At 45.0% G+C, this 24,307-nt stretch overlaps 1 protein-coding gene across 2 annotated transcripts; it reads left to right on the plus strand.

Moving 5' to 3' along the window:
* The first annotated feature begins 7,540 nt into the window (after positions 1 to 7,540).
* Positions 7,541 to 24,058, plus strand: TXNDC15 (thioredoxin domain containing 15). Of its 2 annotated transcripts, none has more exons than XM_045892813.3 (5): positions 7,541 to 8,203; positions 15,775 to 16,256; positions 18,209 to 18,372; positions 21,709 to 21,839; positions 23,348 to 24,058. In XM_045892813.3, the coding sequence occupies exons 1-5, from the start codon at positions 8,137 to 8,139 to the stop codon at positions 23,542 to 23,544; spliced, it is 1,041 nt and encodes a 346-aa protein (XP_045748769.1). In that variant the 5' UTR covers positions 7,541 to 8,136; the 3' UTR covers positions 23,545 to 24,058. The 2 variants fall into 2 exon arrangements, with proteins under 2 accessions (XP_045748769.1, XP_064451994.1); XM_064595924.1 differs by lacking the exon at positions 7,541 to 8,203 and adding an exon at positions 12,937 to 15,643.
* Positions 24,059 to 24,307: the final 249 nt, after the last annotated feature.

Raw genomic sequence — 24,307 nt, forward strand, 5'->3', positions numbered from 1 at the left:
ATCCTCTAAACTTTTTTCTCTCTCCTCCTTGCCCTTGCCTAGGCAGCCCACAGCAGCTTTCCAGCTTTCCAATGAGAGCAGAAGCATTTGGATCAAGATTGGTTCTTTTCTTGGCATTTGACAAAGTATTTTTGTTACATTGTGCTTCCATGAAGCTAGATATTGTTGATTCAGCCTTTGTGATATGTTTGAACCCTGATTTCCTATAGTTCTATTGGGTCCTGGTCAAGTGTCCAGGGCACTCACTGCCTATTTCAGTTGTCTGTTTGGTTCCTCTTCTTAATTTGGTGTTTATAATACATGCTATTTTTCTATGTTTGTAGCAAGACATGTGGGATGTAGAGAGGGACGTGCACAATCCCTCACTGCTGTCCGACCTCTGTCAAGTTGTTGCTTCATCTTTCCAAGCCTCAGAAATGAGGCTGTCATGAGAAGTAAATGAGAATAATGCATCTGGGCAATTTGACAGACTGACAGAGTCTGGCTTGGGGTTCAAATTCAAGCTCTGCCATTTAATGTGGGACCTTAGGCAAATTATTTATTCTTATTTTCTTCATTCAAAAAACGTGTATAATATCTATGCCAGGAATATTACATGAATTAGATGGGATATCTAACTAAACTAAAATACTTAATCCAGAATTTGGCATATTTTATTATTTATTTGTTTATTTAATCTGTTTGTTTAAATTTTTAAATTAAACTCTATGCCCAATATGGGCTCAAACTCACAACCCTGACATCGAGAGTCTCATGCTCCTCCAACTGAGCCAGCAAGGCACCCCAGCACTTGGCATATTTTAGTATAATAATTTTAATTTTGTTTTTATACATCCAAAAACATCTTTCAACATGCAAAGTTCTTAATAAAATGGTAGATGCTGAATTTTTAAAAAAGATTTATTTACTTGAGAGAGAGAGAGCATGGGGGGTAGGGGCAGAGGGAGAGGGAGAAGCAGACTACCCACTGATCAGGGGGAGGGGCGGTGGCACATGGGCTCGATCCTAAGACCCTGAGATCACCACCTAAGCCAAAGGCAGACACTTAAACAACTGAGCCACCCAGGAGCCCCTAGATGCTGAATGTTTTGATTTGCAAAATTTGCCCATTCCTTTGGGCATATGGGTATCTGTATCAGCAGAACACCAAACAACAATATCACAAGATATTCCTTTCAACTTCAAATTATTTGAAGGTTATCTGGATTGGGGATGGAGCAGAGAAAGAAGAGGAACATCAGTTGCACAGTTATTTTTACTTGGGAGGCTTGGCTATAAAGGTATTGCCAAACCTTAAATGATTTTATCTTTCTTCTCAAGAGTTGCAGGGGTGCCTGGCTGGCTCATTTGGTAAAGCATGCTACTCTTGATCCCCAGGTTGTGAGTTTGAGCCCCACACTGGGTGTAGAGATTACTTAAAAAAAAAAAAAAAAAAGAATAGCCTGTGCTCTTTTTATTTATTTAATTTTATTTCTTGTTTTTTATTTGTATTAATTTGCATGGGCTGCTTTTTTAAAAAGATTTTATTTTTATTTTATTTTTTTTCATTTTTATTTTTTATTTATTTGACAGAGACAGTGAGAGAGGGAACAGAAGCAGAGGTTGCTGGAGACAGAGAAGCAGGCTCTCCACTGAGCAGGGAGCCCGATGCGGGGCTCGATCCCAGGACCCTGGGATCATGACCTGAGCCAAAGGCAGATTCTTAACAACTGAGCCACCCAGGCACCCCTTATTTTTATGTTAGAGAGAGAGTATGAGCAGGGGAAGAACAGAGGGAGATAATCTCCAGTAGACTCCACAGTGAACACAGAGCCTGACGTGGAGCTTGATCCCAGCTGAGATCATGACCTAAGCCAAAACCAAGAGTTGGTCACTGAACTGACTGAGTCACTCAGGCGCCCCTGCATGGGCTGCTTTTATTTATTTATTTATTTTTATTTTTTTTAAAGATTTTATTTATTTATTTATTAGAGAGCGAGCGATAGAGAAACAGCATGAGAGAGGAGAGGGTCAGAGGGAGAAGCAGGCTCTCCGCTGAGCCGGGAGCCCGATGTGGGACTCGATCCCAGGACCCTGGGATCATGACCTGAGCCGAAGGCAGTCGCTTAACCAACTGAGCCACTCAGGTGTCCCATGGGCTGCTTTTAAAACGAAAGATAGAGGGGCGCCTGGGTGGCTCAGTTGTTAAGTGTCTGCCTTCAGCTCAGGTCATGATCCCAGGGTCCTGGAATAGAGCCCCGCATTGCGCTCCTTGCTCTGCGGGAAGCCTCTTTTCCCTCTCTCACTCCCCCTGCTTGTGTTCCCTCTCTTGCTGTGTCTCTCTCTGTCAAATAAATAAATAAATGAATGAATAAGACAAAAGATATATGGCCTATTGGCCTTTCTTTTTATAGTAATCATTTTGATGCCAGTTTTAATATTATGAAGGCAGGATTAGTCAATCAGTTTCTCCAAATACTACTTAGGATACACTATAAAACATAGTAAGGTGAATCACAATTTAAGGATTTCTTTATTGCTTGAGGATTTGGTATTTCCTAAATAGAACTTCACAAATCTGTTGTAAGGTCAAGTACTTCTCAAAATCAGATTCAATGAATTGAAAAGAGAAGGAGGAACATATTAGATAAGTAGGTAATTGACCATTAGGTAATGGCTTGGATAGGTATTTTTTATGTTATTTTCATACTATTTATAACACAGCATTTTTTTCAGTTATTTTTTTAAAAGTTTTTATTAACACAGGATTATTTATAACATCTTTAGTGTTAATACTATAGGAATCCATGTACTATTACTCACTTGTGGTAAGCCAGCCTCCAATATGGCTCCTAATGATCCTCACCTCCTGGTATTTATGTCCTTGTATAGTCTACTCCTACATTATACGTGGTGACATGTGTAACTAATGGGGTATTGCAGAAACGATGGTGTGTGATTTCTGAGGCTAGGACATAAAAGACATTGCAGCTTTAGGGCTGCTCTCTTATGTCACTTGGTCTGAGGAAAGCCATCTGTCAGGTCATGAGAACATACAAACAGTCCTATAGAGAGACCCACGTGGTTAAGAACTGAGCCCTCCTGCCATCAGTCACCATCAACTTGCCATCTGGGAAGCTTATCTTCCATTCCCAGTCAAGTATTCAAATGACTGTAGCACTAGCCATGCTATTGAATGTAACCTCATGAGAGATTCTCAGCCACTGCTACCCAACTAAGCCAGGGATATTGCAATGCCCGGTTTGCTAACCCATATAAATGGTGTGAGATAATAAATGATTATTACTGTTTTAAGAACCCAGTTTTATGTAATTTGTTATGTAGCAATAGATAACTAATACACTGATTATAAATAATTACGAGGTTGTATGAAGTACTCTTCTACCTAAGGAATGGCCAACTCATGAAAGTTCCATTTCAAGATAATGTTAAGACTCGACTATGCTCATGAATCACTGTACTGTACACCTGAAACTAATAGAACACTGTAAGTTAACTATACTGGAATTAAAAAAAAACAGTAAAAAATTAAAAAACTGGTAAAAACAAGACTCAACTAGGCTCATAAAGATATTAGCAACTCTCATTATCTTCGGTTAACTTGCCCCTGGTCTATACATCACTCAAGCGTGGCAAAACACTAACTCCGGGCTAATTTTGGCTACCATTTACTCCTGGGCTGCTAAATGCTAAATGGAGAAAAACACCTGGGCCGTTTGCCACTATAAATTCTTGCTTTCCAACCACAGCTTGATCCCCAATGCTACCAGGAAGTTCTTTTGTATCCTTAGTCAGCTCTCATGGCACTCCTCATTTAGGTATTTCAGATTTCCTTTCTCTGCTCTTAAGATACTTAGATACCACCACAGGCTCTCTCTCAGCCTACCACCTTCCTGACAGAGAAAATAGCTTATCTGCCTTCACCCTTTCCTCCTATTACAAAGGAGGCAGTATTCCTCTTACTGTTTCAGGTTTATCCCTCTCCAGATCCCCTTCTCTATTTCCTTCTCAGAATTTTTCCTCTCTCCTAGATCTTCAACCTCTCCCAACAGGAACCTTCTCATTAGTTGCATATAATCAATTTATTTAAATCTCATATTTATTTACAAGAGCCATTACAGAAGTATTGATTAACAGTGTGCTAGCATTTGAAATGAGTTACTGATTGTATACCAGAGTATAAAATGTCTTGAATTCAGATTGGTATTCTAGCCTTAGCTCTGTCAGAAACTCCCTCTGTGATACCAAACCATTTTTTTTTCTGAGCTTTAGTTTTCTCGTAAGTCAAATTGGAATGATTTCTTTGGGAGAAAACCATCTGAGTGAAAACATAAATGCCAAGGGCTTATTACTCAGATTAGAAATGCAGAGCTCTCCTATTATGATTGAGGTTCATACTTACGAGTATATGAGGTAGCACCTCATATATATCAAACGAAAGCATGATTTCAATTAGGAATGAAATTTAGGATACATGCCCTGAGTAGGTAAAGTTGGGAAAGAGCCTGTGGATTTTTGTTACGGTTTTCTTAACTACTATACATTACTCTGATCTGCCCTGTGAGGACGGAACTCTCTCGGGAGGAAACTGAATTATTAAAGGAGCTCAGTTTAATCAGTCTGTTATAACTGCACAGAATATTCAGTATTGATTAAATAATAATGAGTGCAGTGGGTCAACTTAAGTCCATCAAAATATAACATTAAAATCATAAAGATGAGAAAGAAACTTGGCAGAATAAGTATATGGATATATGCCCAAAGTACTGATTTATTAAATTAATTCACAGTCTCTTCAGATTAAAAGTTATTTTTTTTTCAGATTAAGTTATTAAATTACAAAATAAAATGATCCAGTCATCTATTCTAAAATAAAATTACCCTAAACTTAATGACTTATAATAACAATAATTTTTAAGTCTCTGTATTCGTGGATCAGGGCATTTGTGGCTGTGGTCTCTCAGGCAGGAGTAGTCCAGTGATAGTCGAAGGCGAAACAGAGTGGGACTGGATCAGTGAGTGATGGTGGGCACTTTTCTTCAGGTAGTGTCTGGGCTTCTCTCAGCAAGCTGCTTTGAACTTCCTCAGAACATGGCAGCTTTAGACAGTCCAACTACTTACTTCGTGGCTCAGAGCTCCAGGGAAAATCTTCCAGTGCAGAAAGGTAAGGCTGTGTAGCCTCAGAAATTATACAGGATGGCTTCATGCAGTATTACATTCTGTTGGTTGCTTGTGAATCACAGGCCCACCCAGATTCAAGGGAAGGGGAATTTGATTCTACCTATTGATGGGGCAGGGGCAAAATTACTTTGTAGAACAGCATGTGGGAGGAGGGATATGATTGTGGCAGTCTTTGGAAAATATACTTAGCTACAGTGATCTAAAAGAATGTAAATACTTATTTTTTCATGAGAGAGACAGAGAAACACCATGAAAGAAAGGCTCTCATGATTCATCAGATTAAAAACAAATTAGGCAAACCGATCAAGGGGGACAAACTAAACACCTGCCAAGCAGTGTGTAGTTATGCATAACAGTTCCAATTATTATCAAATTATTATCATTCATACAAATGAACGATCCCAGGCCAAATGGTGTTGGTACACAGAGTTCATTTCAGCCAAAAGAAGATGATATCAACGTTTTTCCCTCAGAAACGAAAGTAAAATAGAAGTTTCAAGACAAACCTGAAGGCAATTTTCTTGCTGAAAATAAGTGCAGGTGCCACCTGGTGGTGAGACAGTCAAATGTGCATTCTGTCCTGTTGACAGCATTTCCTGAGTTGTCATTTGAGTGTGTATACACAGTATTTAAGGAAAGACAACAATTCTAACATCTGCGAGAGTATTTGTCCAAACAAACAGCCAAAGCACAAACACAGCGAGGGAAAGGACTTAATAAAAAGGAAGTAGTAAGAAGGGAATCCACTTCGGAGTGTCGGGACAAATCAAATCACTCTCCTTTTTATAAATCCGAAACCCTCTTAATTCTCTGTCCTTTTGGCTTTTATGCACCTTCAAATTAGGTATGAAGGGTGTGGGAGAGAATAAGTTAAAGAAGATAAGGTTTGGGGCGCCTGGCTTGCTCACTTGGTAGAGCATGCTGCTCAATTTCGGGGTGGTGAGTTTTACTTAAAAAAAAGGAAAGAAAGAAAAAAAAAAAAGAAAGGTTTGCTATTACTGGGTAGGGGGCAAGGGAGGTAGTTCAGCAAAATGATGATTGTAGTGATCCGCTCTAGAAATGTGGGCTGTTTCCTCCATGTTGTTCATTGTCTCCTGGACCCAGGGGCACTTGAGAACTTACCATAGCAAAACCCTGGCGGTTTATTTAGAAGGGAAGAATAGTCAGTGAGGTCAGATTGATGATACATCTTTCTGGTTTAACAGTCTTTGATGGGCACCAGGGGACTATGGTTACTCCACTAGAATTGTATGATCCAAATAATAATGGCTAACACTCTGATGTGCTTACTGTGCATTATGCACTGTGCTCATCACTTTACATCTCATTTAGTCCACATAACTCTGTATAAATTCATCCCGCCTTACAGATGAAAAAACTGAACTTGGGGCGCCTGGGTGGCTCAGTCGGTTAAGAGTCTGCCTTTGGCTCAGGTCATGATCCTGGAGTCCCTGGATCTGAATCGAACCTCGGGGGAGAAGGGAGGGGGGGGGCCCTACTCAGCGGGGAGCCTGCTTCTCCCTCTGCCTCACATCCTGCTCTTCTGCTCTCTCTCTCTCAAAAAGAAAAAAAAAAAAGAAACAACTTAAGAGAAGTTAACATAATTTGCTGACCGACCATACACTCCTATAAACGTTGGATTTGGGATTCCCCACATGGCCAAAAAAAGCCTAGGTTCCTCTTTACGTTGCTGTAACTACCAATGATTTGATGTAAAGATCTTTGAAGTCCATTTCTGTGTTTCCAGCCTCTTAAAGTTCCACAGCAGCACTGTCTGCGCTGATGTAGCCCGGGCCCCCGCTCGAAACTCGCTTTATTGATTTTAGGAGGCCCTTCCTCTTTTTTTTTTTTTTTTTTTTTTAAGATTTTATTTATTTGACAGAGACATAGCGAGAGAGGGAACACAAGCAGGGGGAGTGGGAGAGGGAGAAGCAGGCTTCCCGCTGAGCAGGGAGCCCGATGCGGGGCTCGATCCCAGGACCCTGGGATCACGACCTGAGCCGAAGGCAGACACTTAACGACTGAGCCACCCAGGTGCCCCAGGAGGCCCTTCCTCAACTGCAGACCTAAGAGCCCTTCTTCCGACCTCTGAGCATTGTCTCTTAGGTCCCTCCTCCGCCCTCCCCCGCCCCCGCCCAGCTCCGGAATGCGGAGCCCAGCCCTGCCGCACACCTCCCCTCCCCATCCAGGCCTTCCTGCTTCCAGGTCCTTCCCGAGCTGTTCGCGGGCGGTGGCCCAGCCTCCTCCAGGCCCGGGTCTTGGGCGGTGGATCAGGGAGCGGGGGATTGCCCTGCAAATCCACCAACCACCATCCCAAAACTGCCCGCCCTGAGTGCACAGGAGGTAGGGTTAGGGTGACCAGACGCAGCAAATACAATTACAGGACAAAGTTACGTTGGAAAATTCGTCTGTTTCTTGGAGTGGAAAAAAAACTATTCGTGGCTTCTGTGAAATGCAGATTTAACTGGGCACCCTGTATTTCACCTGGCAACCGTAGGTAGGGGGACAGGGGTAAGGCAGGAGATTCGGGGCGCTCGAAGGAGGAGGCTTCCGGGCCGTTGGGGCCCCGGAATGAAGCGCCACACAGGCGCAGTGTGTGCTGCCAGCAGCCAGACCGGCTGGCGCGCGAAGAAAGAGGGCCGCTGGCTTCTGTTGGAACTCCGTCAAGGGGTTGGCGGTCAGGAAGGTTCGAGGCGACCCCAGGTGTCCGGCGCTCGGCTCCTGAACGGCCGCGAATCCCAAGCACCGGAAGCCAAAGGCCAGAGGCAGGCCGCCCGCTTCCAAGATGGCGCCCGCGGCCGCTGCCAGCTGCCAAGATGGCGGCACGGGATCGCGCTCGCGGCTCCCCTCCCCCGCCCCCCAGGCCTCCGGGAGGCCGGGAGCGCGACGCGCGTCGCCGTGCGCCGGTTGCCCTGCGGCCTGGGTGCTGGTCCCGGCCGCTTCTAGCCCCGCGCCATGCGGCTCCTCGGCTGGTGGCAGGTCCTGCTGTGGGTGCTGGGGCCTCCCGCCCGCGGCCTGGAGGGTGAGTGCGGGCTGGGGCGGGGGCTGGGGCCGTGGCCCGGGGCGGCAGGCGGCGGCGAGTGACATGGCAGGGAGCGGTGGGGGTGCGCTCGGGCGGCGCTTTCACCCGCGCGGGGGCCCGCGGCGCGCCCCTCGGCTTTTCCTGGCACCTGCCGCGCGTCGTCCCGACCTCTTTCCGCCTGGGTGGCCCCGAGTGGTGGTCCGCGGTGGCGGGGAGCCCGTGCAGGCCCCCGCAGCAGGCGTCAGTCCGGCGGGAGTGACAGTGTCTTAGCGCCTACTGAGGCATACCCTTTACTATGAATGATACAAATCATCACGAATAGCCGACATTTCCGGTGCCCTTACGCGGAGGCAGGAACTGTGCCTTATCTCAGTTAAACCTCGCACCCACCGTAGGAGAGAGGCTGCAAGACTATCTCCACGTTACAGGTGGAGGCGCGGAGCTCAGAGAGCCTGAGTTTGCCCTTCAGGTCATGGCAGAGCCTGTCTTTCTGCCTGCAGAGCCCACGCTTTATTTGGTACCTCGATGGGTCACTTTTTATTTATTTATTTATTTATTTATTTATTTTTTAAAGATTTTATTTATTTATTTGAGACAGAATGAGAGAGAACACATGAGAGGGGGGAGGGTCAGAGGGAGAAGCAGACTCCCTGCCGAGCAGAGAGCCTGATGCGGGACTCGATCCCGGGACTCCAGGATCATGACCTGAGCCGAAGGCAGTCGCTTAACCAACTGAGCCACCCAGGTGCCCCGATGGGTCACTTTTTAAAGAAGGCCGCTCTTGCTCAGGTTGCCTGCACGAAGGACAGATGAGAAAACTGACGAGACTCCCCGGGTAACCCGCTGCTTGCCGTGGCATGCTCTTGGGGCATCCTCAGGCGGGGAGGCAGCCACCCTGGAGGCAGGGCTCGGGCCAGGAGTGGGGCCTTATCCTCAGGGCTGCGTCACCCCACTCCTCACAGTTTGTTAAAGTCTAGACCTTTCGGCCTTGCTGGTCATTCACTACAGGGGCAGGCAGGTCTTTGCTTTGCGTGAGGTGTCCTGGAAGGAGGCAGGGCAGCTGGGTGGCTGAGCAGGAGGAAGGGGGAAGAATAGTAACACAATTATCGTTGATGAGAGGACTGGTTATGTGCCAGGTCCTGTGCTTTGTGCTTTATGAGCATCATCTTATTTAATCTTCAAATGTTTATGAAGTAGCTGTTGCTCTGGTTCCTGTTTTACAGATGAGTAAACCGAGACTCAGTGTCAGTAAGTGTTCTGCCAGGGTCTCCAACAGCCAGAAGTTGAGGAGCCATGATTCAAGCTCATGCCTGCCTACTTCACGGTCAAACCTCTGTACTACATTTCTGTCACTACGCTTAACCACCAGCTTCAGAGAAGGGCCAGCATGTGCTGGATAGCTTTTGTTTGTTCCCCAGATCGTTCTCTAGCCTTGCCTACCCTGCGCTGTGCCCCGAGTGGCTGTCCTGTATGGCGTGACAACTGGCCGTCTTGCCTTCTGGCTTCCTGTGGGTTGGAATGAAGGGAGCGTGAGGTCAGGATATTGATCCTCTCAGCTTCCTCCCTTAGGGGTTATCATGGGTTGGCTTTGTCCTTCCAGTCACAGCTTCTAGAAGGGTGAGCACACTGTTCCAAGGTTCTGTGACTGTCGCTGCTTCTGAACTCTTAAGGTCTTTGAGTGGTAACTGGCTCGCTCTCGGCCATTACTGGCCCTGAAGTTCCTTACCATTGCTTTTGGTTTCTCTGACATCCTGCACACATGTCGGGGGCCTCTTTACGCATCTTTCCTCACATTGCCCATGTTGAGTGTGCTGTCTCCAGGCAGAATCTTGTTGATTCAGGGCACTGACTTCTTGTTGTAGTCAGTGTGATGGGAGCCCCCCCTAGCAGTCTGGGCCATGTGCACGCAGACCTGAGGATAACACCAGCCATCGGTGGGCCATTGGTCATCATGGCGAGGCCGTGATGGGGTGAGGACAGAAGGACTTTCACCACCTGGGTCCCTTTTAGGGTGGCTGAAAATCCAAGGCTTTTTGGTCTGTAGTGGACCCCACTGGCAGATGCACAACTGGATGTAGCAGTGCTATCCAGGTGTCAAGGCACAGGAACCCCCTCCTGGCTTCAGCACCCCCATGCCTGTCTTCACTAGGCAGTCAACTAGCAGATTTTTGCTTAGCACCCATCACATGTCACATGCTCTGCTGGGCACTTGAGGTACAGTGGTGAGCCAGATAGAGAAACAGGCCCACCCTCCTATCTGCTGGGGAGGACAGGCATTAAATGACTACAAATAATTAAGTAAATTCCAACAGTGGAAAATGCTTCAAGGAGAGTCCCAGGGTATTACTGCATGCTCTTATGGGAGACCCCTCTGGTCTGAGGGTCAGGCAGGGTGAAGTTCACCTTACAGAGGTGAAGTTTAGGGTAAGATCTGAACGTTGAGTCAGATTAGCCAGCAAGGGAGCCAGTGGAGGGCTTCCCTGGCAGAGAAACGGCCCTCAGGACAATACTGAGGTAGATGGAGGAGATCGCGAGTGTTCGGGGACCGAGATGTCTGGTGGAACTCGTTCAGAGTGTGGACAGTGGCCACACCATGTGGGGCCTGGAATCGCTGCCACAGAAGCCATTGTGAAAAACCTGCGGCTGGTAGAGAACCTTCTGAGCAAAACTGGAAGGGTGTGAAGGATCTGACCTAGGCCAGGGCTCCCTGGCAGCGATCTCCAGATATCTTCCTTGCTGTCAGTGATGCAGTGATTGTCGTTTTTGCGTGGCTCACACTGTAGTCAGCGTGTTGAGGTTAAGAAGCAGTCTCTTTAAAGGCACGTGACGCTGCAAGGGTTCAGCGACTCTCACACAGTACGTCATTTCTGTCTTGGTGTGGGATACTTCACAGTTTCCTCTCTTCCCAATACTTGAGTGAAAACACTGGTACCTGAGGGCATAAGAATGTTTTGGTTCCTAATGTGTACTGTCTACTTAACTCTTTCATAGGAGGGAAAAATAACCCTCCTGAACTGAAAATACCAGCTCTGTGCTTCACTCAGACTCCCTTTTGATTTTTTGCAGGGGACATCTATCCATTTTTATGAGGGTGATCAGAGAGAGCCAGGTTCTCATTTCTGCCCTGATTTTTTTTCTCCTGAGGTTCTTTCGGGATCTTGGCATTTTCTGTGTACTTGTGAGACCTAAGATGCTGGTTAGATTCCAAGAGAGCAGATGTCTGTGGAGCTGGGCATTTGGGAGGAGGGTTGGCCCCCATACCCAGCATCCTTTGTTCTCCAGATGTGTAGCCTCTGGCTGCCCTGTCTAACCTTTGTTGTTCTCGTGCCCTTCTCTCCCACGTTCCCATCAACTTGATATATCCTTAAACTTCTCCTCTGTCCTAAAAGCCGAAACAGAAACCTTCTTTGGCCCCCTATCACCTACCCTGGCTTTCTTGTCCCCTTCATAGCTACACTTTCAGAAAGATTGTGTATATTTATCAGTGTACTTACTGTTTCTTGTGCTCTCCATTCTTCTGTGTTGATCCATATTTCCATCCGGTATTATTTTTCTTCGGCCTGAAGGAATTCCTTTAAAATTCTTGTTCTGGGTGTTTGTTGGTGATGAATTCTTTTAGCTTTTAATATTTCTGAAAAGGTATTTATTTTCCCTTCTTTTTTTCTTTTTTAAAAAAGATTTTATTTATTTGAGAGAGAGACAGAGCATGAGCCAGGGGGTAGGGGTAGAGGGAGAGGGAGAAGCCGACTCCCTGCTGAGCAGGGAGTCTGATGTGAGACAGGACGATCCCAGGACACTGAGGTCATAACCTGAGCCGAAGGCAGACGCTTAACCGTCTGAGCCACGCAGGCACTCCTTCCCTTCATTTTTGAAAGATATTTTCCTGGGTATAGAATTTTAAGTTTACAGTTTTTTCCTTTCAGTACTTTAATGTTGCTACTCATCTTGCTTGCATTGTTCCCAACAAGGAATCTGCTGTCATCTTTATCTTTCTTTCTCTGTACGTAGCATGTCTTTTTTCTCTGGCTGCTTTTAAGATTTTTGTCTTTGTCACTGGTTTTGAGCAATTTGATTATGATAATATCTTGGTGTAGTTCATTGAGCTTGGGGTTTGCTGAACTTCTTAGATCTGTGCATTTATGATTTTCATCAAGTTTGTGCAGTTTTTGGTTATTATTCAAATACTTTTTCTGTCCACACCCCCCCCCCCCTTTCTGGGTATTCTCATGATCTGTACGTTAGGCCACTTGAAACTGTCCCATAGCTCACTGATTCTCTTCGTTTCTTTGGATTCTTGTTTTCATTGTATGTTTGATTTTGGATAGGTTCTGTTGCTATGCTTTCAAATTCACTAGTCTTTTCTTCTGCAATGCCTAATTTGCTGTTAATCCCACCCAGTGCAGTTTTCATTTCAGATGTTGTAGTTTTCGTTGCCAGAGTACAATTTGGGTCTTTTAAAAAAAATTATAGGGCGTCTGGGTGGCTCAGTTGGTTAAACGACTGCCTTCGGCTCAGGTCATGATCCTGGAGTCCCTGGATCGAGTCCCGCATCGGGCTCCCTGCTCAGCAGGGAGTCTGCTTCTCCCTCTGACCCTGCCCCCCTCATGCTCTCTCTCTCTCATTCTCTCTCTCAAATAAATAAATAAAATCTTAAAAAAAAAATTATAAAAAATTATAATTAATGTAAACATGTTAGTTGCAGGTGTACAACAATGATTTAATCTTTGTATAATTGCAAAATGATCACCATAGTAAGTCTAGTTAACATCTGACACCATGCCTAGTTAAATTTTTTTCTCATGATGAGAACTTTTAGTTTACTCTCAGCAACTTTCAAATATGCAAGGCAGTATTATTAACTAGAGTCACCATACAGTACCTTACATTCCCATGAATTATTTTGTAACTGGAAATTTGTACTTTCTGACCATTTCACCCATTTCATCCCCTCCCCCCACCATCACCTCTGGCAACCATCAGTCTGTTCTCTGCATCTATAAGCTATTTATTTATTTATTTATTTATTTTTAAAGACTCCACATGTAAGTGAGAGCATATGGTATTTGTCTTTCTGAGATTTATCACCATGTAGCGTAATGGTCCATCCATGTTGTTGCAAATAGCAAGGTTTCCTCTTTTTGTGACTGAATAATAATAATAATATTGTGTGATTCTATGTTCTTTTCCATTCATCCTTTGGTAGACACTTAGGTTGCTTCCATGGCTTTTGTAAATAAGGCTGCAGTGAACATGGGGTGCATGTATTTTTTCAAATTAGTGTTTTTGTTCCACCCAGAAATGGAATTGCTGGATCATATGGTAATTACATTTTTAATTTTTTGAGGAACCTCCATACTGTTTTCCACAATAGCTGTAGTAATTTACATTCCTTCCAAGAGTGCACAAGGGTTTCCTTTTCTTTCCACATCCTCACCAGCACTCGTTATTTGTCTTTTTGATAATAGCTAATCTGACAGGTGTGAGGTAAGATCTGTGTGGTTTTGATTTGCATTTTGATGCAGGTCTTTTATATTTTATGTCCCTTTACCTGCTTAACTTTCTGAACATATGTAATGGAATTATAATTACTGTTTTAATATCCTTATCTCCTAGTTCTGACATCTGCAAGCTGGGGGTCAGTTTTAATTAGTTAATTACTGTTCTCATTATTGATCATATTTTCCTGCTTTTTTGCATGCCTGGTAGCTTTTGATTGGATGCCAGACATAAATTTGACCTTGTTGAGTGCTGGATATTTTAGTATTCCTCTAAATATTCATGAGTTTGTTCTAGGGTACAGTTAAGTTAGCTGAGCATGGTTTGATCCTGGCTTTTAAGGTTTGTTAGACGAGAGCAGAGCTGTATTTACTGTAGGATTAATTTTGCCCCACTACTTTTGTGTACTCTCCCCAGTGCTCTGTGAATTGTGAGGTTTTCCAGTCTAGCGGGTGGGAACAGGTACGCTTCCCAGCTCTGTGTGAGGGTTGGGTACTGTTGTCTCTGATCCTTTTGGGCGGTTCTTTGCCTAGCTTTGGGAACTTACTCACATGTAAATGCTGACCAGTGTACTCGATGGGGGTTACTCGGCAGGTCTCTGGAGTCCTCTCACTGCAGCTTGCCCATCTGTACTATTCTGTCCCACAGACTCTAGCTTTCTTGGTCTCTCTGTACCCTTAGTACCGTCTCCTCAATTTGAGGAGTGCTGGGGTCTGCCTGCTTCCTTCTGCCTCCCTGAGCCCCAGGGCAGGCATTCCCTCAGGTGGTAAGCTGGAGCACTTGTAACGCTCTCCTGTTTATTTCTCTTCCTGTTTCTCAGGGATCCCTATCCTTGGTTGCCTGCTAACTAGTCTCCTGAAACTGGTTCACATTTTTGGCCATTTTTGGGTTGTTTCACTAGGGAGGGTAAATCTGGTCCCTCTTACTCCAGCTTAGCCAGAAGCAGAATTCTCAGAGAAGGTTTTTGAATTGCTGAATGAATCTGTGCATCTCTTTGCGGATATTCTTTGAGACCTTATACAAAGGTGCATACCTTAGGAAGCTCCCAGACCCCTCCCCAACTTGAAAGCCAGTTGGTTTTTCACACTTCGGTGACATGCTGTTGGCATGGCTGAGGGTTTTCCAGCCACATGGCGAGCTTGTCTGAGTACAGTTGGGCTCATTGGTTCTCCCTGGTCAGTGCCTGGCACTGAGTCTGGCTGCTCTGGTTGGGTTAATGGGAGTTGGAGGCAGGAGTCACTGTTACAGAGGTGAGTGGAGATTCCTCCCTGGATGTATGAGACTTCCCCAGAGTCTTCCCTTCTCAGAGCATTTTGCCCAAGCCCTATCTAGTGGCTCCAGAGTGGGAGGAACGTCCTCCTTTGCCCTGCTGCTGCCCCGGCCCTGTGGGGTGCACCTCCTGGCACTCCCAAGGGCTGCAGGCAGGAGAGGCCACCTCAGGCTGGATATGCTGTATGGGTGGGGCAGTGTTCTCAGGCCAGGAGGCACAGCAACTCCTGAGGTATCATGGGGAGGGTAAGGCCCCATCTGAGTAGCAGCCAGAAGACTTCACTCAGAGACCTGGCTCTGCTGCTTATTGGCTTGTGTGCTGTTGGGCATTCCACTGCCTCTCTGTGCCTCAGCTTGGTCCTCCGTTAAGAGGGGATGGTAACCTTTGTCCTGCTGGGCTCACAGGGCTGTTGTAATGTGTGCAAGGATGCTTTGCTATGGTAGAATCTTCTATAAAAGCATCATTATTTTGTTGGATATTCTCATCAAACAAATGAAATTGTTAAGGTGTTTGTGTTCTGTTTTCCTCATTGGATGTCTGCACTGGAATGTTTTTGCTTATAATCCACACGGCAAGAGAGCAGGTATCACATGAAGATATGGATTGGTCCACATTGTATTTGACATTCATTAATCTGGTACCTCCTGGTGACCTCCTTCATGATCTGGAGAATGGTGGGTGGCCCTCTGGTAGCTTCATGGGAAGGGTACCTTTTTCCTCTGTAGGGGAACTGTAATTCCTTTTTGGGTTCATATACTTGGAAGGGACTTAGGAGCGTGAACGTGCTGGCATGTTTTGGTTGCAGAGGAGAGCGGTCACTTGCAGTCGGAGGAGCAGCGTGCTCTCGCTCTGCAGGCGGGAGCTGTGTCTGCGAGTGAGGAGGAGCCCTCGCGCGGCCCCGCGGGCCACAAAAAGCCCGCAGGAAAGGCCGGCGCTGTGCTGGGGCTGGACGCTGGTGGCGACCACGTGGTGCTGCTGTCCGTGATCCCCGGCGAGACCGAGGACAAGCTGAGCCCCGAGCCCAGCGGCGGCACCTGCGGGGCCCGAGGGGAGGAGGACTCGCGGTGCAGTCTCCGAGAGCACCTCTTCTCTCTGGACGGCGGGGGGGCCAGTTTCCAGGACAGAGAGGACGAGTATTACTCAGAGCCGGAAGTGGCCGAATCCGACCCGGCGCCACCCGAGGACGCCAATAACACGGAGAGTCTCAAGTCCCCCAAGGTGAACTGCGAGGAGAGAAATGTGACGGGACTAGAAAACTTCACTCTGAAAATTTTAAATATGTCACAGGTAAGAAGGAATGGTTTAGCGCTTTTCTCTGTTTCCGCATATTGATTTCACGATTTGATACTTTTTTAAGATTTTATTTATTTATTTGAGACAGAGAGAATGAGAGACAGAGAGCACATGAGAGGGGGGAGGGTCAGAGGGAGAAGCAGACTCCCTGCCGAGCAGGGAGCCCGATGCGGGACTCGATCCCGGGACTCCAGGATCATGACCTGAGCCGAAGGCAGTCGCTTAACCGACTGAGCCACCCAGGTGCCCTGTTCTATAAATTTCTTTTTTTTTTTAAGATTTTATTTTTTTATTTGAGAGAGAGAATGAGAGAGAGAGAGCACATGAGAGGGGGAGGGTCAGAGGGAGAAGCAGACTCCCCGCCGAGCAGGGAGCCCGATGCGGGACTCGATCCCGGGACTCCAGGATCATGACCTGAGCCGAAGGCAGTCGCTTAACCAGCTGAGCCACCCAGGCGCCCCTCTGCCAACTTTCAAATGGAGGGTCAGAATCTTTGTCCTTTTCCAAGTGGGACAGCATCTAATGGCTGCATCACTGAAAACCGACTTGGCTCTCTATGATGTTTGTAGGGAGAGGAGGCGATAGAACCAGTGTCGATTATGCTTTTTAGGCGGCTTGAGCCTGGTCCCCCTCGGGGTCCTCTCTGCACCAAGCCTCATGATGAAAATCCCGGGGGACAGGGCCGCCTGGGGGGCTCCATAGGTTACGTGGGACTCTTGGTTTCCGCTCAGGTCATGATCTCAGGGTCGTGAGATGGAGCCCCAGGTCGGGCTCTGTGCTCAGCACAGTGTCTGCTGGAGATTCTCTCCCTCTGCCCCTCCCCGCACTCATGCCCTCTGTCTCAAGTAAATAAATAAATCTTAAAAAAAAAAAAATCCCAGTGGACAGATGGGCACTTGGCATCAGAATCTTAGCATTTTTCTTCTTCCAAATGAGGTATTTATTAAAGAGGCAAGTTAAAAATATCTGAATTACTAAGATTGTGATTTAGCATTGTTTAGTGTGGTGATACCCCTGGGAAGCATTTTTATATTAATGAAAAATTTCTTTCCTTCAAAGAGCTTGACTCCACTGTTTTCTCTGGAGTGAGAGCTGAGACAGTTGTCCCCAACACAGCCATGCTTTTCCAGTCCATTGGATAAATGATAATTCTGAAGAGAACACTGAGATAATGACTGACTGTTTCTGTGGGAAACAGGTAGCAGGATGTGTTTCTGTGTGCCAGGTAGCAGGTTGAGTTCAGGCTGCTTATGTACTACGAGAAGAAATCCTAGCTCTGCACACCGTGACTGCTTATTTTAAATGAGGGTATGTGGTACATTGAGCATCCGTAGCCCCTCCATGTGCAGGGGTCAGCGCTGGCCTCACACCCTCCCCTCAGTGCCTGGTGAACACTGTGCCTCAGCTCTGTAGGTCACACACTTGGCCAGGAGAGAGCAGTTTCAGCAGTCTGAGTTAGGGTGGTGGCAGGGATGGTGCACCCTTGAACTGAACTAGCCTTTGGCCGAATACATTGATTCAGCTGCTTACAGATTTGGATCTGCTGAGTTGATGATTGGGGCCTGAGAGCTCAGTGCTTTAATAATGCCATTAGAGTGTGTGAGAGGCACAGGTCAGAGGTCGGGACGATGGCCTGTGCCTTGTGGGTACTTAATGTTTGAATTAATGCATTATGAAAAATACTAAAATTGCTCTGTAGTACTATCAAGAAAGTTTATGGGAAAGTTTATGATTTGTTATTTGATAATACTTTTCTGCTGATTCATGCGTTCCTATGATTCAAAACCCAAAAGGTTCTTAAGGGGATACCCTATAGTCTCTCTCCTGTCTGTGTTCCTGCCTCCTCTTCTTGGAGGCAGCTGTGTTTCCAGTTTCTTGGGCATCCTTCGAGAAGAATGTACATGAACATTTACTGCTGACTTTAACACTTGTTTCTTTTACCACAGGACCTTATGGATTTTCTAAACCCAAATGGTAGTGACTGCACACTAGTCCTGTTTTACACCCCGTGGTGCCGATTTTCTGCCAGTTTGGCCCCTCATTTTAATTCTCTGCCCCGGGCATTTCCAGCTCTTCATTTTTTGGCACTGGATGCATCTCAGCACAGCAGGTATGTTCCCTGAGTAGAGCTTAACGTGTCATCCTTCTGGATAATGCTTGCAGTTATTTGGAGGTTGTCGTCAGTTAAGTTCGAAGCTGAGGGAGATAGGTATGACCATGGAAGCTGGACTAGCGGGAGGGATAGACAAGGGTGAGTGGGAGGGTGGTCACACTCCTCAGGGAGCTGAGGCCTCACTTTCTGGAGGCCGCTGGAGAGGAGGGACTGTTCTCTGCAGAGTGGAATTTATCTATCTATCATCTGTCTCTCTATCTCTATCTATCTATCTATTTTTATGTTAATTACATCTATTGTTTATTGAAGGCTTACAACGTGCTAGATATTGGGGAAAGCACTTTTCATTTTGTATGTCATTTGTCCTCAAAACAGGTGTAGTGGGTATGTACTATAAGTTTTCCCCTATTTTGCACAGAAATAAGTATCTAGCCCTAGGTCGCATTATATAAATGAATGAGTTGCTATGACTGAGTTAATAATTTTTTTAAAATTTAAATTCAATTTAGTTAACATATAGTATATTTTTAGTTTCAGGGCTGGAATTAGGTGATTCATCATTTGCATATCACCCATTGCTCATTCCATCACGTGCCCTCCTTAATGCCCATCACCCAGTTACGCCATCCCCCTACCCTCTGCCCCCTCCAACAACCCTCAGTTTGTTCCCTAGAGTTAAGAGTCTCTTATGGTTTGCCTCCTTCTCTGTTTTTATCTTATTTTGTTTTTCCTTCCCTTCCCTTATGTTCATTTGTTTTGTTTCTTAAATTCCACATATGAGTGAAATCATGTGGTATCTTTCTTTCTCTGGCTGACTTAGCATCCATCTTGCACATGGCAAGATTTCATTCTTATTGATGGCTGGGTAATATTCTATTGTGTGTGTGTGTGTATATACATCACATCTTTTTTATCCGTTGATCTGTTGATGCACATCTGGGTTCTTTCCATATTTTGGCAATTGTGGACATTGCTGCTACAAACACTGGGGTGCAGGTGCCCCTTCGAATCACTATGTTTGTATCCTTTGGATAAATACCTAGTAGTGCAATTGCTGGATTCTAGGGTAGTTCTATTTTTAGCTTTCTGAGGAACCTCCACCCTGTTTTCCATACGGTCTGCACCAGTTTGCAGGGTGGAATTTAAAGGTGGCCCCACCTGATGGCAGTGAGGGCAGGGGGCAGAGGACTCTTCAGGGTCTTGGCCAGCCTGAATTAGCAAAATTAGTGTCACAAGTGGGACCCTCCTGAGACTCACCCATGGTTTAGGTTTCCACCCCTGGCAGCCTGACTCAGCACCCTGTTGTGTGTCTGCTCAGGATTTCTTTCTTTCCCTCCCCCGTTCTTCCTTCCTCTTGTTTACATTTATTCTTGCATGTGTGTTCCTTAGTGGACAGTGTGTAAATTAATTTAATGAACTAATTTAGGCCCTTAAAATGACATTTACTTTTGTTTTATATTATTCAGTGGGCTCTTGTTTTTTTTAGATGTTGAGTGAGCTATGTTATAAAGAGCTTTGTTCACATGTTCTGTATTTCCCCAGTGCTGTGAGTGTGTTTGGGTTATAAAGCGTGACCCTCCTCCCCTACGTCACGTGCCCTTTAGCCGGGCACAGGAGGTTGTGTGTGAATCAGTTTCGAGAGTCTGGAAGATGGTCAAATTGGTAAAAGCGAAGTTGAGTAAAACTTTTTTGAGTAAAAAAAAATTTTTTTAAAGATGTATTTATTTATTTGAGAGACAGAGGGAGGGAGGGACCAAGTGAGCAGGGAGAGAGGGAGAGAAGCAGACTCCCCACTGAGCGCCAAGCCCGACGTGGGGCTTGATCCCCCCAACCTGAGATTACAACCTGAGCCGAAACCAAGAGTTGAACGCTTAACCCACTGAGCCACCCAGGCGCCCCTCAAGTAAAAATTTGGAGTAAAACTTTGCCCGCCACTCATCTTCAGTGTGGGTAATGTAACTGCCAATGTTTACCTAAACTTGTTTAGGGAGAAAGAAATCGCAGCAAATTAGTAATTCTCACAAGGGCTTCAGGGAAATATCTACATGGACTGGCCCAAGGGAGCAGACTGATGGGAAGGACAGTCTAGGTTAGTGTCAGACTTTGATTGGGCCTTCCCCTGCCCCCAAGCCGGCAGGCCTGGCTCCCAGCACCAGCTTAGTACTCTGGGTTTGGGCTTCCATTCCCTGCAGGCTTTTATCATCTGCTTTGGTCAGTCTTCTCCATGCATCCGTCTCAGTGCCTGCTATGGTGCCTTAACTGTGGAGAGTGGAGGATACTTGTTCTTGTTGTATGGCCTGCGACATGTGTTTGCCTCATATGTTCATATTTAAGTGACAGCATGTTTACAAAAGACAAAAATCCTGATTATCCAATACTATCATTTTACTCACAGGGGAAACTGAGGCTTAAAGAGGTTAAATAGTCCGCCCGAAGCTCACACAGCTGGCTCAGTGACAGACCTGAGGCTTGAACCCGCATGTTTTGACTCCAGAGCTTATAGCGTGACTCTGTATTATGTAAAGGTGAACCAGTCCCTCTCAGATCGTGTTACCTCCTGCCCCAGTTGTGAACTTCCTGGTGTGTCTGCTAGACCGTAGATCCTCATGTGCCGACTTACCAAACTAATTGCTTAACTTAAGTTGAATCTTGTATGAGGGATGGAGATGGGCATTCTGGAGAGTTTGAAATTTCTTCTGTCAAGTAAATTGACACAGTGTGTTTTGTCCATGAATTAGAATTTTCTGGTCTGATCTCTTTTGGCAGTTTGCAACTTAAATAGCGGAATAACTAGGGGATGCCTGGCTGGCTCAGTCGGTAGAGCATGCGACCCTTGATCTTGCAGTGGTGAGTTCCGGCCCCACGTTGGGGGTAGAGTTTACTTAAAAAAAAAGTGGAGGGGCGCCTGGGTGACTCAGTTGGTTGGGCGACTGCCTTCGGCTCAGGTCATGATCCTGGGGTCCCGGGATTGAGTCCCGCTTGGGGCTCCCTGCTCAGCGGGGAGCCTGCTTCTCCCTCTGACCCTCCCCCCCTCATGTACTCTCTCTCTCTCTCTCTCATTCTCGCTCTCTCAAAAAAAAAAAAGTGGAATAACTGTGTCGGGGTAGTTCCTTGTAATAGAAAGCAACTCAGCAGAACAGGAATGCCCCCAATCTCAACCCATAAGGAAAAAGGTCAGAAATAGCTATAAGCATATAGTTTGAATATTAGAAACCTCTGTAGGTCACAGGAAAATGATGCTTTCTCATTTATTGCCATCCATTCTGATATGGTAACTGTGTGAGGAGACCCACTCTTAGTTCAGGTTGTCTGACTGACTGCTTTCTGTCATAGCCTTTCTACCAGGTTCGGCACCGTAGCTGTTCCTAACATCTTATTATTTCAAGGAGCTAAACCAATGGCTAGATTTAATCATACAGACCGAACATTGGAAACACTGAAAGTCTTCATTTTTAACCAGACAGGTATGTAGAAATCATATGCCATAGAAAGGATTTTATTGCTGGAGGTATATGCCTTCTGTGGGTTTCTGTCTGCTCTCCTTAAGTGAAGGAGTCAAGACTGGCTTTCAGATGTAAACCGTCTTTTCTAGTGAACTACTGTGGTTCTGTTAAAAGTCTCTCAATCAGTGGCAAGTTTAACATGAATAGGTAATTTTAATGATTATTGATACCTTTAAAAAACCAGCTTTATTATTCTATAATTCACATACCATACACCTGTAGATAACTTTTTATATACGTTTTTCACTAAAGTGTAATAGTTACACAAATGTGTGCATTATATTTGGTGTTCTGAGGGATTAATTTTCACAAAGTGAATGCCTTGGGTAACCAGGACTCCGACCCAGAGAGAACGTTACCAGCCCATCCCCTCCGCACTGTTGCTCCTGCCTGCAAGGGTAACCACCACCTTGACTCCTCTAACACCATGGACTAGTGTTACCTGTTTTGAACTTTATATTGATGGAGACATACATAATGGATTCCCCTGTGTCTGGCTTATTTCAGTCACCATTATGTTTGTGGGATTCACCGTGATGGTGCATATGGTTATATCTTCTTTTTGTTGCTATCTGGTGTGCCATTTATTCATTCATATGCAGATGCTATTTTAATTCCTTAATATTTGCCAAAACATGTGGCCTTATTTTTTATTCTGTAAAAGTTTGAACACTGAATATTGAAGAAATTTTCTTCTTTGGAAAAGTTTGCTCCACAAAAGCTTTCATGCCTTAATTATGAGCACCCCACTTCTTCCTGAAGTATATTCACTGGAAATAAAAATAAGCTATAACATACCTTCCGTATATATTAAGTTGCATCTAATTACTTCTATCTCACAGTAAAGAACAAAGAGCTGAGTTACCTCATAGGAGTGAAAGGGTTGTTACCAGATAGTTAGCTATTCAAGTCTTACAGTACCAGACCCCTGATTGTCAATCAGGTTGATATGGAGAGAGGGAGCCATTTTGCTCAACACTCTAAGAAAACTTAGAACCTAAAAGAAATTGAGGAGTCACAGCATCTTTGGTAATCTCTGATCTCAGTGGTGGTTAGTTCTAACAATTTTTTCAGTAAATTATTTAAAAGCATTTTGAATTTAGCGTTCCTTCACCTGTGAAAACATTCTGTAGACTCCTGAGAGTAGCTTTACCAGTTACTTGTTGAATTTTGGTCTCAAAGAGAACAAAAGACAACTCTTAACCATGCCCGAAGACCCTTCTGAGGAATTCACAGAAATTCTAGTGTTTAGGCTCTGAACAGCTGAATGGGTTCCTGTTCCTTTGATGTGGTGGGAGAAAGGCAAGTTACAAATTACACTAACAGGCAAGTGAAACCCATCCCAGATATACTAGTGTGGTGTTTATTTTAAGACTGCATATCTTTTTGCATACCATGCAGAATACTTCAGAAAGATCTTTAGCGTATGTGTTTTTTATCTGATTCGAAACAGCTGATTTCTCTTTCAGGTATAGAAGCCAAGAAAAATGTGGTGGTAACTCAAGCTGACCAAATAGGCCCTCTTCCCAGCACTCTGATAAAAAGTGTGGACTGGCTGCTTGTATTTTCCTTATTCTTTTTGATTAGTTTTATTATGTATGCTACCATTCGAACTGAGAGCATTCGGTGGCTAATTCCAGGACAAGAGCAGGAACACGCGGAATAGTGATGGACTGAAAGGAGAAGTCGGAACAAGGAATTTCAGAAATCAATGCTGCACTTTCTTACATTTTCTCCAGTCAAGTGTAGACTTACAGCTTCAGTCAGATTAAAAGAATCATGCATTTGTTGAACTGTTGAATGTGTTAAAAAATTATAAATTGGTGTTTTAATTAGTACCACAAAGAGCAAATGCAAAAATATTCGATAGAACTCACCATTCTTGTTTTTACTAATCCAATATTTTAAGGGAGTGATCCAGTTTCAAATGGGAGCGTGTTCAGGTGGAATAGTGGATAGAGTGACAGTTGGCTTCATAGAAGGAAGAAGTAGGACTTTTCACATTATGGTTTTAGAAAAGTCTTGATTCCTTATATATGTTTAAGAAGGTTGGTTTCTGTTCATTTGCAGTTTTTCTCTCAGAGCCTGTAAGTAGGAAAGTGTTCTGTTGTGGAAGAAGAACTAGAATTGGCAAGTGTGACCTTCTGAGTAACTCGTGGGAAAATAAAAGAGTCAAGTACTTTGGTGTTTGTGATCTTTAATTTCACCGGAGGAATCTGAAGTGGTTTAAGTCATTTCTGGATAGGGCAGATGTTAGGAGAAGTAAATATTATCATCAGACTAGAGCTTATTTATTATCAGTTCTAGGCTAACGCATAACTCAAATTTTAGTCACAATTACCTAACCAGCATGCACTGATTCAACCTTAAAATGTTCTAAGCACTGTGCTAGTTTCAGTGAGAGCCAAAAGAAATATGTAACACTGTTC

The sequence above is a fragment of the Mirounga angustirostris genome, unplaced genomic scaffold, assembly GCF_029215605.1.
Source record: "Mirounga angustirostris isolate CCGP_5_RB_7025 unplaced genomic scaffold, mMirAng1.0.hap1 SCAF_7, whole genome shotgun sequence".
NCBI classification, from domain to species: Eukaryota; Metazoa; Chordata; class Mammalia; order Carnivora; family Phocidae; genus Mirounga; species Mirounga angustirostris.